At 26.5% G+C, this 17,166-nt stretch overlaps 1 protein-coding gene across 7 annotated transcripts in view; it reads right to left on the bottom strand.

The window, feature by feature from the left end:
* Window positions 1-17,166, bottom strand: part of Jupiter (microtubule-associated protein Jupiter) — a 249,325-nt gene that overhangs the window by 92,292 nt on the left and 139,867 nt on the right. For 2 of the 7 annotated variants that reach the window (XM_075289319.1, XM_075289318.1), the window contains exons 1-2: window positions 1,876-2,189; window positions 41-285 (exon numbers count right to left, since the gene is read on the bottom strand). The exons of 1 other annotated variant lie outside the window; for it this stretch is intronic. In XM_075289319.1, the coding sequence (XP_075145434.1) occupies window positions 41-102 (62 nt within the window). In that variant the 5' untranslated portion in view covers window positions 103-285; window positions 1,876-2,189. Of the gene's footprint in view, window positions 1-40; window positions 286-1,875; window positions 2,196-17,166 lie in introns of those variants that run through there. 4 more of the 7 variants (XM_075289315.1, XM_075289321.1, XM_075289320.1 and 1 more) reach the window with 4 other exon arrangements.

Here is a 17,166-nt window from a genome sequence, read left to right as displayed (position 1 = left end):
AAATTTATCTTCTCTTCTTTCTCTTGATGGTTAAACTTACCTCTTTTTGGTTTTGCCCACATTGTAAAGTTCAACATGTTTGAATGCTGCATAGGCGGCCATTATTGATGGGTATGTGTTTGTGAGTTGGTTGAGAGTGAAGGGCTTCTTTGTAAACTGATGTAGACCAACAAGGACACAGAGCGCTTTGTGCAAAAACGAATAACAAGGAACAACAACAGCACTCACACAATCTATAGCAGAGAGTAGTGTTGCCAACTTTTGTTGCAATGCAGATAAAAATCTCTGTACAAAACAACAAAAATAAAAGAAATGAACAACCAGAATGTGGGGAAAAAGGAAATTATCAAGGAAATATGGGAAAATATCAAAGGACAATGTTTCAAAGAAAATAAAATGGGTGGAAAAATAAGCGAAAAAACAACTGTGAAATACTATTAACAACTCGTTAAAATGAATGTGATTGACAATAAATTGTAAATGTCATAAAGGCAAAAACAAATCTATACCAAAGGGAATGACAGAATAAAAAAAGAGTATCGAAACAATGATGGGATATCAGAGCATCCTTTTTCATTTGATGTGACATCATTTTATTATAATACTATTGAACTATATGGACATTAGGATGTTTTGAAATGAAAATTTAATGAAACTATTGTTAGTATTATTTTTTTTTAAGTTTATAAAGAATTGATACACTTTCTCTCCATAAGACATCCTTTTCACTTTATATGACAGTGTTTGTTCTATTGAATAATTTTCTACTACACATGTACCAAAAATAAGATTTGTCGAAAACTTATTTTAATACATTAAATTATTAATATAATTTATAAGGAAAATAATTTTGAAAATATTGCCTAGAAAAATCTTGCGAAAATTTTGGATGTGCTGCTTTTTAAAATATTTAATAAAAAATAATTAATTTCAGGGCAATTGGGTGTAAGATGAGACTCATATGATTTTCTTCCTATTTATTAAAATCAGGAGACTAGCATACTTGGAAGTTATAACCAAATCTAATTTTTTATGACAACTACTACTTTTGGTCTCTTATATATAATATATAAGTCCTAAGGTCATAAAAATTTTAAATAAAATTTACTCTTTGATGCTAGATTGGATATGGGGACAAATAAAGCCCAATTTATGAAGCCCTTTGCTGCATGCATTGTCCCCAACGTGTTTTACTTAGCTTCTTAAAAATTGGACAAATTGGAAATAAAAGGCTTGTTGAGGATTACCATAGAAATGTTAAAAAAATCATCTAACTTTTTTTTATATATATTTTTCTGTTGTTTAATTTTGATTTTTAATATTTCTTAAAAATCTATATTTCGTTACACCCTTATATACATAATATTTCTAAAAGCTTTTTGCCTTGATTTCCCATTTACAGGAACAAACTACAAAATATAAGAGCATCATGCAAAGGATGTCTCACGATATATATTAGGGACGACGCGAAAATTTTGCACATACAAATTGAAGGAAAACAAAAAATTACCACATTATATTTGCAATGAGAATTATTCCAATTACAGGTACTATATTTGTATTTCTTTTCTCCGATTTCTCTCATGAGAGCAAAATGAAACAAGATTGTTGTTGTGCTGGGATATCCTACGCATAAGAATGTATGGATGGGAAGGATGCTGCTATGGCAATGAGGCCCAAATATTATGTAGTATAGAAAAGTGTATTTTATTTTATGCAATATACCTACAAAAATTTACAAAAACGAGTGGGAGGATGGAGTAGATATAAGAATTTTTTTTTATATTTCACAGAAGTTTCTGAATACTTTTCTTTAATATTTCCTTTGAAACCATAGTCCTTATTTTAACATAAAATCTTTAAAGGGGAACTCACAAATTTAGACTTTTTCTTTGAAAATAAAACAGTTCGTTTTCAAATTACACACAATTTTTTTTAAAAACAGTTATAGTTTGTGATTGTTTCGTTATTGTGAACTTTTTTCTTATATGTGTATAAATTTTTCAATGGAAGAACTTTTTTTTCGTTTAGAAAATACTTTTTGTTACACCGGAAAACAAAAATTAATATGTATATTTTCTTTAGTATTTTATTCACACACACTCTTTATAGAGAGGAAGTTTTGAACACGACGTTTGACGTTGAATAGTCAAATACGTTATGAACGGGGCTAGATTAAGTTTAAGACTGAACTGCTTTTGGAAAAGTGGAAAACGTTTTATATTATCGATCCAGTAAAATACAACACACAACATGCTGCACAACAACAAAACACACACACAAACAGTGAAGAGACCCACCGAATGTAAAAACTCAACAGCATAGGCAGCATATAGCATAACCAACAGTGTATATGATGGGTATTGTGGATGGGCTGGGATTATGAAGAGAGAGCGCATTCATAGCCAAACGAAGTGGCCCGAAGTATAAAGAAAACTTGGAGACTGCAACATTGAAGAAGTATCATAAAAAATAACGACAACCGTATGAAAATGTTTATACAAAATACCCCTCTTTGTGCAGAGAGAGAGAGAGAGAGTTTGATAGAGTGGAAAATGAGTGTATACAATTTCTTTAAATTCTCAAATGAGAGCTAATTACAAAAAACCCCCAGAAAAAGAGAATACGAGGAGTATGCATTTCAGAATTACGGTAATTATTGGGGATGGCAACAGCTGTTTTTTGTTTTTATATGTAAAGCCATAAAATTTACATTTTCCCACAAACCATAACCATCAACATGTTGAGCAACATGTATATAAAAAAGAATATATGCCATGATTTGTTAACAGCAGCTACTCATGGTTCAATAACCGTTAGATTAATAATAATAAAAAAATGTTTAGCAACATTTAATTTAACAGGAAAATGTTAAATTTTCTTATAGAGCACACCACATATTTCATATGTTACAAATGTATACATCTTTGGCAAAATAGAGGTTAGTAATATACTGGAAAATGTTAATGTAGTCTTTTAAATGTCTACAGGGGAATTAAGTTTTGCTTTTCAAACATTCCAGAACATAAAAATGTTTCCCTGCTCTATTATAGTTAGTTTATTCTCAGGGAAATGTAATGAATGACACACAGATGTGATCTACATAAATTTTCAATAAAAATTATTTATAATTACATGGGAAACAGCACAATAAACTATGGATGTAAAAATCTCTAAACAATGCGGTTTTTCTCTCTATCTCCTAATTACCATGCATGTAATATGTATCCACCCTCCTCCCCTCTTTATAAGCTATCGAAGAAGTCTCTTTTGTACCATATTGGGAATGTAACAAATTTGTCACAAATAACATTTTCATCAAACATGACAGACATGTTGACATTAGTGACAGATATAAAAACAAACTAAAAATATTTCTCAGACAATGTATTGGATGATGCGGAAAATAAAAATATATTAGAAAATTAATGAAGAAACGAATGCATATACATACATATATGGTAAATAGATAGTGTAACTACGGGGTAATTGACACGAAGTCCTACCTACTTAACATGGAATCGGGCAGCACTCAGTGATAAGAGAGAAGTTCACCAATGTGATATCACAATGGACTGAATAGTCTAACAGGTTGGCTGATAAGTCCCCGGTCTAACAAAGAAAAACACATTTTTTGTCAAAATTCGTTTTTATTATTCAACATAGTTCCCTTCAAGAGCGATACAACGATTATAACGACCTTCCAATTTTTTGATATCATTTTGGTAGTACTCCTTCGGTTTTGCCTCAAAATAGGCCTTAGTTTCGGCGATCACCTCTTCATTACAGCCAAATTTTTTCCCTGCGAGCATCCTTTTGAGGTCTGAGAACAAGACGCTGGGGGCCAGATCTGGAGAATACGGTGGTTGGGGAAGCAATTCGAAACCCAATTCATGAATTTTTACCATCGTTCTCAATGACCTGCGGCACGGTGCGTTGTCTTGGTGGAACAACACTTTATTCTTCTTCTTATGGGGCCGTTTTGCCGCGATTTCGACCTTCAAACTATAATAGTCACTGTTAATGGTTTTTCCCTTCTCAAGATAATCGATACAAATTATTCCATGCGCATCCCAAAAAACAGAGGCCATTACTTTGCCAGCGGAATTTTGAGTCTTTCCACGCTTCGGAGACGGTTCACCGGTCGCTGTCGGAGACGGTTCACCGGTCAGCCGACTGTCGATTGGACTCAGGAGTGTAGTGATGGAGCCATGTTTCATCCATTGTCACATATCGACGGAAAAAGTCGAGTGTATTACGAGTTAACAGCTGCAAACACCGCTCAGAATCATCAACACGTTGTTGTTTTTGGTCAAATGTGAGCTCGCGCGTCACCCATTTTGCACAGAGCTTCCGCATATCCAAATATTGATGAATGATATGACTAGGGATGCCAGATTTTGAAGAGGAAAAAAGAGCACATTCAGCTTATAAAAAGAGCACATACGAAAAGAATAGAGCACACTTTTTCAAATAAAAGAAAAACATTTATTTCCAATTTATTGAAATATAATTCATTTAATCATAGCAAAATGGTTCATACCATAAACATAAAATAACCCACTTTCAACTCAAGCTAATTTTCTTACAATACTCTTTAAGTCATTTTTTGGTGTTTTTGTGAAAAACGTTATTGAAGAAGTTTGTTTACATTTAGAACAGAGTACAAAGTGAAGAAGCAACTATTTAGTTAGAAAATAACGGCTAGGAAAATCTATTAGTGCGACATTTACGTATTTTCAGTTACTTTTACCATTTATTGAATCGCGCTTGATTAATATTTGTTGTGATGCAAAAAAAGAGCACTTTTGCGTGCTCTTTTGGCCTGTCTTGTTTTAAGAGCACATTATGTAAAAAAGAGCACATGTGCTCTCTAAAAGAGCACGTCTGGCATCCCTAGATATGACCAACACGTTTCTTTAATATATTTAAGGCCTCTGCTATCTCGATCAACTTCATTTTACGGTCATTCAAAATCATTTTGTGGATTTTTTTGATGTTTTCGTCGGTAACCACCTCTTTCGGGCCTCTTTCCACTGCGTTCACCGTCCTCCGTGCTTATTTCACCACGCTTGAATTTTGCATACCAATCAATTATTGTTGATTTCCATGGGGCAGAGTCCGGAAACTCATTATAAAGCCAAATTTTTGCTTCCACCGTATTTTTTCCCTTCAGAAAACAGTATTTTATCAAAACACAAAATTCCTTTTTTATCCATTTTTTCACAATAACAAAAGTTGCTTCACAAAAGACGCTCTATCTCACAAACTAATTGACTTACAGACGTCAAATTTTGACACCAATCATTTGAAGGTTGTTACTATATAAAAATAATATGCATTTAATACTAGCGACGCCATCTATGTGTCAGACCGGGGACTTATCAGCCAACCTGTTACTTAAGAGCAAAACTAAATATTCTTCTGTCTAAAACTTCGTTCCTCAGAAAAGAAAACTCTTCTTTCAGTTTGTGCCTGGTGCACCATCCAGTCGCTGATAACGATGACAAAAATCCATTAATTGAGCTTCCAATCATCTCTAGATCTATTTCCCAGCGACTATTTCATATTCTCAAATTTAAAAAAAAAAGAATGCTCGCATTGTGGTCGAATTTGAGGTTGTTTCTCCCAAAATGTTGCCATTCGTAAATGATCGATGTGACACCTGTAAAATTACGCATCTTTTTAAGGTTATGGCTAAATAAAAGTAGCGCCAACTATAGGGCGCAGTTAAATTTACCAAATATATTAGAACGCAATTTTGAGGGAAATCCCATTTTGATGGTACAGAGACAAATTTTTTTTCTGATTCAATCACGAAATTAGCTGATCCAATTAATTTTTTAATTGAAATGTCTTCAATCACACAAATGATAGTATCAATTAAAAAATTAATTGAACGTCTAAAAAAATTAATTGATCCAATTAAAAAATTAATTGATACTATTAATTGTTGTGATTGATATTTGTTTCAATTAAAAAATTTGTTGATTCAATTAAATTTTTAATTGAATATTTTTAAAACTCAATTAAAATTTTAATTGGAAAATTTTTCATGATTTTTTTTTCTGTGTAGGAAAGGGGAGTAACTACAACAGTTTGTTCGTTACTACGTTTCAAAGGGTTATCGATAAAAATGTTGTGGTAGTAGTAAAGTTTCGTGATGTCCTTAATTTTTTTTTGGATTTATGTCCTCCACAATATTCAGATTTATTTGTTTTCTAACTTTATACATATCTCCCCTTCTTTGCTTCGATGGATTTCCATAGTTTCATATAAATATTTATATAAAAATTTGTAGTAAATTTATGCACAACAACAACCATAATAATGGCAAGCCATACAAAATGCGTAAAGTGTGTTCGCGCCTGTCTATATGGCAATTGAATTTCGTTTGAGACTATTTTTAGTTGGGTTTGTGGTGTATACTCCAAAAAAAAAAAAAAATAGAAACAACAAAAACAAGGTCTTTACACTCTCGTGACACACTCACTCACTTCTGTTTTTATGTCGGTAGTAGTAAAGAGAAGAAATTTTTATGTGACATTACAACTCAAAACCTCGCTCTCTAGACACCAATTCTCCCTCTCCCACTCCACTTTCTCCATCACTATTTCAATGCGTTGTGCGTGTGACGCAATTTTGTCATTTCAATTTTCTGTTTTTGGCATGTGATGGATGAAGAGTAGTTGCTTCGTTTCATACTGCCGGATGATGTTCTAGTTGTACATTCCATTATTCTTAGCTCCAATTGCCCCAAAGGCTTTTCGTTTGTCTATGGTATAGTTTTAGTTCTCCCCCTTTTGCTTTTTTATCTCGACTGTGTGGTGATGCTTGCTTCCTTATTGCATAGAGAGCAATTAACAAATGCTACAACTACAACCAAAGTCAGTGACATGTTAAAGTAACAAAAACAAAATAGAAGAACAAGCAACCGAGTTGTCCCGAACATATCTGTCCATGTGAATGTAGGTGAATAAATACTTCGTAATATATTTGTAGCACATATTCTTCTTCTTCTTCGTTCTAGAATAACTTAGTCAGACTTGCATTTACATTAAATGCAGTATATGGCAAGAGGGTGGAAGAAGAACCGAATCTATTTTAAAAAAATTGTTTTTACCCGGTATTTTAACGATAGAAACACGCATTGCATTTCACCCAGGATGCCTACCATAAAGTTACCCACTTTTGTTGTTGGTATGAGTGAAAACACCGGAATACCATTGCTTCTGTGATTTTTTCACAGAGTTAGTTTTCTGGCAATTCACACGAGGGTAATATTTTATGGTTTGGCAAAACTTTAACAAGGATGATACCAATAAAGAACATTGGCAACACTTATACAGCTTCCTTTCTTATGTTACCAACATGCGATGCGAATAATTTAGACAAAATTTTATTTCTATAGAAAATATTTTTTAACCAAATTTTTATTTCTATTGACATAGTTTTTAAAAATCACAAAATTTTTGAATTTATTTTTTATTGATTTTATCCCACACCCACAAAATTAACGAACATTTTTCCAATTAAAGTCTTAATTAACTTGTAACAAATATTCAATAATAGTATCAAATAATTTTTTAATGGAATCAATTAATTTGTTAATTGACTTTCAATTAATTTTTTAATTGAATCAATTAATTTTTTAATTGAATCAATTAATTTTTTAATTGAATCAATTAATTTGTTAATTGATACTATCATGTCTGTGATTGAAGACATTTCAATGAAAAATTAATTGGATTAATTAATTTCGTGATTGAAGACAAAAAGTATTTTTTGGGTGTATGGAAAATTTTGTAATAATTGTATTTCTACTGATTTTTAAATTTAAACCGAAATTTTAATAAAAAAATACTAACTTTAATTTTTATTTTTAAAAATTGTATTTCTATAGATTTTTTTTTGTATCTATATAATTTTTTTTAATGTTATTTATAATGTTTTTATTTTGGTCTATAGACCGTTTTAAAAAATTTTTTTAATTTAATTTTTATAGAAAATTTATAGTGATGTTGCATTTTGTTTCTGTAGATTTGTTTAATTTTGTTCCTATAGGATTTTTTAACAAATGTATTTCTATTAAATATTTATTATAGATAGAATAAAAAATTTATAGAAATTGTGACATTTCTAATTCTATAGAAAAAAAAAAACAAAATTTTATTACTATTTTTTTTTTAAATTTCTTTCTTAAGATTAAAAAAAAATATATTTTCTAAATTCTTTTTAATTTTCTTTCTACAGAAAATTTTTTATATAGAAGAATTTTTTAACAATTTTATTTCTATAGGAAACTTTTTTTAAATTAATTTTATTTTTATAGGACACTTTTTTAAAACCTTTATTTTTATAACACTTTTTAAAATGTTATTTCTATCGATTTGTATAATTTTTTTGTTTTGCAACTATTTTATTACTTTTTTAAATGTATATCTATTGAATATTTTTTTAATTTTTATAGAAAATTTATAGACATGTAGACATTTTGTAATTGTAATTCTTTAGGTTTTAAAGAAAAAATTCTCTATTTTTTTTTTAATTTTCTTGCTACAGAAAAAAGTATTTTTCTAAAAACTTTTTTCAATACATATTTTTTTAAATTTTATTTTTATAGTGCATTGTTTAAAAATGTTATTTTTATTTGGGCGTTGTTGTAAAATTGTAACACTTCTTATGCAATAAAAATTTCTGCAAAAAAAGAAAATTTTAAAACATCAAAAAATATATTTTTTAAATCCACGGAATAAAAAAAAAACACAAATAGTAATAAAATTAAAATGTCAAAATTTGTATAATTTTTCTGTAAATAATAAAACTGTTACAATATTGTTTTGTATACAGTTGTAATATTTACAAAAAATTTATAGAAATTTTAACATTTTAATTCTATAAAACATTTATAACATTATTTAATAATAAAAAAAAAAACAAGTATATACAGAAGTAAGTTCGGCCGGGCCGACTCTTAAACACCCACCACCATGAATCAAATATTAGGGTTTCCTTTGAAATTTCAGAGGGTTTGAGGACAGATCAAACAGTAGACTTCACGAATATAAATTTAAAGATTTTACCTATGAAGACTATACCAGATTCTAGATTTATAAGAACCATTTTTGTTTGAGTTTTAGGGGAATCATTAACATCTCTTGAAAGTGTGCAAGAAAATTATAAAATAACGTCTTGATCTGGAATCTTAAATCTGTAGACTTTCACCCGATAAATAAAATCTGGAAATTTTACATTGAGTTTCAAGCAATTTTCATGATCAGTGCGCCTTCTATACTCTCAAGAAGTGAAATCGGTCTATATGGAGGCAATTTCAGGCAAATCGGATAAAAACTACGGTTTCTAGAAACCTAAGGAGTTAAATCGGGAAATCGTTCTTATGGAGGCTATACTAAAATATGGACCGATACTCACCGTTTTCGGCACACCTCTTTATGGCCCGAAAATATCTCTAGATTTCCAATTTCAGGCAAATTGGATAAAAACTACGGTTTCTATAAGCCTAAGAAGTAAAATCGGGAGATCGGTCTATATGGGGTCTATACCAAAACATGGACCGATACTCACCATTTTTGGCACACCTCTTTATTTCTCTAGATTTAAAATTTCAGGCAAATTGGATCGATTTTTATAAGCCCAAGACCCCAAATCGGGAGATCGGTTTATATGGGGACTATATCAAACCCTTGACCGATATAGCCTGCCTGCAGACAAAAACCGAGTTTGTGCAAAATTTCAGCACGATTGCTTCATTGTTGAAGACTGTAGCGTGATTACAACGTTTTCAAAATTGTATTCCTATACATTTTTATTTTATTTCTTTTATTTCTATTTTTTATTTTTTATTTTATTGGTCATTTTTTAAAAAGCTTAATTTTTCGAACTGCTTAAAATTTTATTTCAATTGATTATTTTACAAATTTTATTTTTGAAGATAATTGTGTAACAATTTTATTATTATTTTTTAATATAGTTTCTATAAAAAATTGTTCATCGGTTTCGTTCGTATCGAATTGAATATTTTTTATATGAATTACTTCTTATAGAAAATTAATAGAGGTTTTGATATAAAAAGAAAGATTTTAACTGAAATTTTATTAAAAATAAAAGTAACAAACTTTATTTTTGTTTTCTTAGATTTAGATAAAAAAAAAGTATTTTGTAGATTTTTGTAATTTACTTTCTATATATTTTTTTAATTTAGATTAAAAAAAGTATTTTTTTAGATTTTTGTAATTTACTTTCTATATATTTTTTGTAATTCTATATAAGTAGAACTATTTTCTAAAAAATTATTTTCTATAGAAATTTTTCCAATTTCTATAGAAATATATTTTTTTTTAATTTCTTTTTATAGGGCATTTAAAAAAAATATTTTAAGACAATTTTATAACATTTTCATTATTATTTTCATTTTTTTATTTAGTATGTATAAAAACTTGTCATCGTTTTTTTTTTTTGCGTAGTATATATCAATGTTTAGTACTCACTGGCTATCATCAAGAAAAAACTTACCTAAAAAAGAAATAAAAACAATAATTATAATTTTTGTTTATAAAATTTTGCTAAAAATAAATATTAATGTTAGCGACACATTTTTATATAATAAAACAGAATTACAAAAATTTGAAAAAAAAACTTTCTGCATTTTTTTAACCATCCTCCTTACTTTCCCCGTAATTAGTCTTTGTGCTATTTCTAAAAAAAAGTTTTCTTTGGAAATGCATATTCCCTACTTGTTATGCGAACTCTTCCACCTCATACATAATGTGCATTTAGATAGTAAATGTCTAAAATACAAAACAAAAACAAAAATTGCATTACCCTCTCGCAGTGCCAATGGCCACCACGATATAATGTCGACCATACTTTGCCGGCCAAGTGTTAATTTGTCCCCACCTCCCAATATTTTATGGGACGACTTTTGCTTAAAAAGCGCTTGAGTAAAAAAAGAAGCATACATAAATACGTTTAATGAGTTCATTTACATTAGAAAAGTTAGCATTTTATGCGTTGACTGGTTGTATTGGTGGTGGGAATTTTTTTTTGCATGAGAATGGGAGGGTATAAGGAATTTGAAATAAGAGGAAAAGGAACCACAACACAACCACATCTCGAATAATGCTATTGACATTTTTATGGCCTAATGCTTGACGAAATATTGATGATGTGGTCTAGAATGATGGGTGATGTGCTTAATCACTTTGTAATCTATTCTATTTATAAAAAAAGAAATATCTGAAAGCACAAGTTCCATGATGCTTGAACGTCATCTCAGGAATGACGAGTGAAAATTTTGTCAAAATTTTATTTCTATAGAAAATGTTGTCAATTTTTTTATTTCTATGGAAAATTTTGTCAAAATTTTATTTCAATAAAAAATTTTGTCAAAATTTTATTTCTATGGAAAATTTTGTCAAAATTTTATTTGTATAGAAAATTTTGTCAACATGTTTATTTCTATAGAAAATTTTGTCAACATGTTTATTTCTATAGAAAATTTTGTCAAAATTTTATTTCTATAGAAATTTTTATTTCTATGGAAAATTTTGTCAAATTTTTTTTCTATAGAAAATTTTCTCAAAATTTTATTTCTATAGAAAATTTTGTCAAAATTTTATCTTAATAGAAAATTTTGTCAAAATTTTATTTCAATAAAAAATTTTGTCAAAATTTTATTTCTATAGAAAATTTTGTCAAAATTTTGTCAACATGTTTATTTCTATAGAAAATTTTGTCAACATTTTATTTCTATAGAAATTTTTATTTCTATGGAAAATTTTGTCAAATTTTTTTTTCTATAGAAAATTTTCTCAAAATTTTATTTCTATAGAAATTAGCATGACTAAACCCGATTTTAGTCATGCTAATGGTGGTCCCTAAATTTTTTCTTTAAACCACCATAGTGTGTCTTTGCTTAAAGCAATTGATTACTTACATCTTGGGCACAGAGTCAAGAGCTATGGATTTTAAGAAAATTTTCTTCAAATTTTCTTCTTCTTTTAAGGAAATTAGATATTGACTTTTGTTCTCCTAAAATGTAGATCACATAATCATTAGTTTCGTTCTCAATGAATACAAACGATTACTTTTACAATATCATAACCCATATATAAAGCAACCAAAACAATGAACCCAAAATGGATAAAACAAATCATAATTTCTATTATATTACATTTTAAGGGGCCCAAAAAATGATATCCCAACATTAATGGCCCTAAAATGTCATATTAATTCAAATTAAATTGTGAAACAATTTTTTATCATTGTTTATTGATAAAGCCTAGCATATATTTGTTTTGGGGAAAATTATTAGAATGACCATAAATAGTGAAGTGTCCGACGATTTTCTAGTGCCTAGTCTTGTTATCGCCATTACAACAAATTCACATGAAGCCTAATGCATTTCGAATATGAAAATCATTATAGAAAAACCAAAAACAGGAATGTGCCCATGCTGCGCTCAACTAAACAAAAAAATTAACCGGAAATTTTGTAAACAAAGAGAGCGGCGACGCATCAATCGTCAATGGATAAAGGTATTTATGAATGAAATTATCACGAAGTGTTTAACTGGTAATGACCAACGAAGGCACTGAAGTTTGTGGGAGAGAGAAACAACACACTGGACCCACAATGAAAAAAGAACAAAATTTTCTGAAATAACATTTTGACAAAATTTTCCATAGAACTTTTTGACAAAATTTTCTATAGAAATAAAATGATGACAAAATTTTCTATAGAAATAAAATGTTGACAAAATTTTCTATAGAAATAAAATTTTGACAAAATTTTCTATAGAAATAAAATTTTGACAAAATTTTCCATAGAAATAAAATTTTGACAAAATTTTCTATAGAAATAAAATTTTGACAAAATTTTCTATAGAAACAAAATTTTGACAAAATTTTCTATAGAAATAAAATTGTGAAAAAAATTTCTATAGAACTAAAATTTTGACGAAAATTTCTATAGAAATAGAATTGTGACAAAATTTTCTATAGCTATAAAATTTTGACATAATTTTCTATAGTTATAAAATGTTGACAAAATTTTCTATAGAAATAAAATTTTGACAAAATTGTCTATAGAAATAAAATCTTGACAAAATTTTCTATAGAAATAAAATTTTGCCATAATTTTCTATAGAAATAGAATTTTTACAAAATTTTCTATAGAAATAAAATTTTGACAAAATTTTCTATAGAAATAAAATTTTGACAAAATTTTCTATAGAAACAAAATTTTGACAAAATTTTCTATAGAAATAAAATTTTGAAAAAAATTCTATACAAATAAAATTTGGACAAAATTTCCTCTGGAAATAAAATTTTGAGAAAATTTTCTATAGAAATAAAATTTTGACAAATTTTTCTATAGAAATAAAATTTTGACAAAATTTTCTATAGAAATAAAATTTTGACAAAATTTTCTATAGAAATAACATTTTGACAAAATTTTCTATAGAAATAAAATTTTGAAAAATTTTCTATAGGAATAAAATTTTGACAAAATTTTCTATAGAAATAAAATTTTGACAAAATTTTCTATAGAAATAAAATTTTGAGAAAATTTTCTATAGAAATAAAATTTTGAGAAAATTTTCTATAGAAATAAAATTTTGAGAAAATTTTCTATAGAAATACAATTTTGACAAAATTGTCTATAGAAATAAAATTTTGACAAAATTTTCTATAGAAATAAAATTTTGACAAAATTTTCTATAGAAATAAAATTTTGACAAAATTTTCTATAGAAATAAAATTTTGACAAAATTTTCTATAGAAATAAAATTTTGACAAAATTTTCTAAAGCTATAAAATTTTGACAAAATTTTCTATAGCTATAAAATTTTGACAAAATTTTCTATAGAAATAAAATTTTGACAAAATTTTCTATAGAAATAAAATTTTGACAAAATTTTCTATAGGAATAAAATTTTGACAAAATTTTCTATAGAAATAAAATTTTGACAAAATTTTCTATAGAAATAAAATTTTGAAAAATTTTCTATAGGAATAAAATTTTGACAAAATTTTCTATAGAAATAAAATTTTGACAAAATTTTCTATAGAAATAAAATTTTGACAAAATTTTCTATAGAAATAAAATTTTGAGAAAATTTTCTATAGAAATACAATTTTGACAAAATTGTCTATAGAAATAAAATTTTGACACAATTTTATATAGAAATAAAATTTTGACACAATTTTATATAGAAATAAAATTTTGACAAAATTTTCTATAGAAATAAAATTTTGACAAATTTTTCTATAGAAATAAAATTTTGACAAAATTTTCTATAGAAATAAAATTTTGACAAATTTTCTATAGAAATAAAATTTTGAGAAAATTTTCTATGGAAATAAAATTTTGAGAAAATTTTCTATAGAAATAAAATTTTAACAAAATGTTCCATAGAAATAAAATTTTGAGAAAATTTTCTATAGAAATACAATTTTGACAAAATTGTCTATAGAAATAAAATTTTGACAAAATTTTCTATAGAAATAAAATTTTGACAAAATTTTCTATAGAAATAAAATTTTGACAAAATTTTCTATAGAAATAAAACTTTGACAAAATTTTCTATAGAAATAAAATTTTGACAAAATTTTCTATAGAAATTAAATTTTGACAAAATTTTCTATAGAAATAAAATTTTGACAAAATTTTATATAGAAATAAAATTATGACAAAATTTTATATAGAAATAAAATTTTGACAAATTTTTCTATAGAAATAATATTTTGACAAAATTTTCTATAGAAATAAAATTTTGACAAAATTTTCTATAGAAATAAAATTTTGACAAAATTTTCTATAGAAATAAAATTTTGACAAAATTTTCTATAGAAATAAAATTTTGACAAAATTTTTGATAGAAATAAAATTTTGTTAAAATTTTCTATAGAAATAAAATTTTGACAAAATTTTCTATAGAAATCAAAAACTGCAAAATAATTTTTTTTATTTGGTAGTTTTTGGTAAAAATTTCTAAAAATTTTGGTATTTTATTTTTGGATCGAATTTGTATAGTTCCCATACCCAAACTTTACTTTTATTTTTATTATATAAATTTATTATTCCATTGAATTTTTTTAATGAAATATTACATGTATTTGTGTCTAATAGGAAATTTTCTTTGTCAAATTAAATCATTTATCACTTAGTTAGTTTTTATCTTCAAATATTTCCTAGTTATATTATCTGTCCGCTTGTCTAATAAAGTATAGTTAAAATATAATAAATAATTAACATTATCATAACAAATAAATAATCATAAAACAATAATCACATTTACATCTGCATTTGCAATCTAATATACAACAAAACACTTGACAATTGTCTTCTGCATGCAATCGACGATGACCTCTTCTACTCGATCTCAATAACTCATAGTCCATAACTCATGGCTTGGACTATGACAATATCTATCAATAATAGTAACATTAACAAACAAAATTACAATTATTTGTTATCCAGCCAGCCAATCATCCATCTAGCACTACTACCACCACCGATTCAGTCAACTCCAAGTAACTCAAGTCAACTTAACTCTAGCTCTCTATCTATCTATCCATTCATCTATCATTTGATCTGCATTGCTCTAAGGAAAACTCTAAATTGAGTGTCTTGCTGCTTACCCCTAGTAGTAGGTAGGTAGGCTTTGGATAAAATATTTTTGTGGAAAAATAGTGATTTATGATTTCGAGAAGAAAATGTGATTTTCCTTGGTCTATGTCTGTCGCATGCCTGCCATCCAACCTAGCCAGCCATTGTGTCTATCAGATGTTGACAAGAGTATTAAACAACACAAAATCAATATGTCTTGGCCAAAACAGCCATAAGTCAGTCAGTCAGTCCATAACACAAAACACCGTTGTCCATCCATAGTATGACGATATTATAAATTTGAAAAATCATATGAAAAAAAGAAATGTGATGGACTGCCACCACCTGAAAGAAATGACAAAAAAAGAAAGTAATGAATTTTTAATCTTGATAATAACCATATTAAAGACAATTATGTGGTAAATTTTCAAATTTCTACCTTCTCCCTCGTATTCGGGGAAATAAAAAAAAAAACAATTTTTGTTTTTGCTTGATATTTTGTTGTCAATGTCAGGGGAGGTTAATTTTGATTTATTTATAACAAAAAAAATACAAAATATACACGAGAGTACATTGCCCGTAATGTGGTTATTTTTTAATTTGCAATAAACAAATTTCATAACGACCAATAGTCAATAATTTTACCATAATCTCAATGAGTGTAACTAAATTATTTCATTTATTACATTATAATAAATTAAATTAAATTATAAAAAATTAAATAAAAACAAATTTAGATATTTAATTATGTTATATTATCTTAAATTTTGTCAAAATTTTATTTCTATAGAAAATTTTAGCAACATTTTATTTCTATAGAAAATTTTGTCAACATTTTATTTTTAAAGAAAATTTTTCCAAAATTAATTTCTACAGAAAAATTTTGTAAAATTTTATAGCTATAGAAAATTTTGTCAAAATTTTATGTCCATAGAAAATTTTGTAAAAATTTTATTTGCTATAGAAAATTTTGTCAAAATTTTATGTCTATAGAAAATTTTGTAAAAATTTTATTTGATTTAGATTTTTTTTATTTTTATTTCTATAGAAATTTGTTTGTAAAATTTTATTTTTTATAGAAATTTATAGAAAATTTTGTCAAAATTTTATTTCTGTAGAAAATTTTGTCAAAATTTTATTTCTATAGAAAATTTTGTCAAAATTTTATTTCTATAGAAAATTTTGTCAAAATTTTATTTCTATAGAAAATTTTGTCAAAATTTTATTTCTATAGAAAATTTTGTCAAAATTTTATTTCTATAGAAAATTTTGTCAAGATTTTATTTCTTTAGAAAATTTTGTAAAAATTTTATTTCTATAGATAATTTTGTAAAAATTTTATTTCTACAGAAAATTTTGTCAAAATTTTATTTCTATAGAAAATCTTGTCAAAATTTTATTTCTATAAAAATTTTTTCAAAATTTTATTTTTATAGAAAATTTTTCGAAAAGTTTAATTCTATAGAAAATTTTGTCAAAATTTTATTTCTATAGATAATTTTGTAAAAATTTTATTTCTATAGAAAATTTTGT

The sequence above is a fragment of the Haematobia irritans genome, chromosome 1 (assembly GCF_050003625.1).
Source record: "Haematobia irritans isolate KBUSLIRL chromosome 1, ASM5000362v1, whole genome shotgun sequence".
Classification (NCBI taxonomy): domain Eukaryota; kingdom Metazoa; phylum Arthropoda; class Insecta; order Diptera; family Muscidae; genus Haematobia; species Haematobia irritans.
This window is presented reverse-complemented; position numbering and strand designations above follow the sequence as displayed.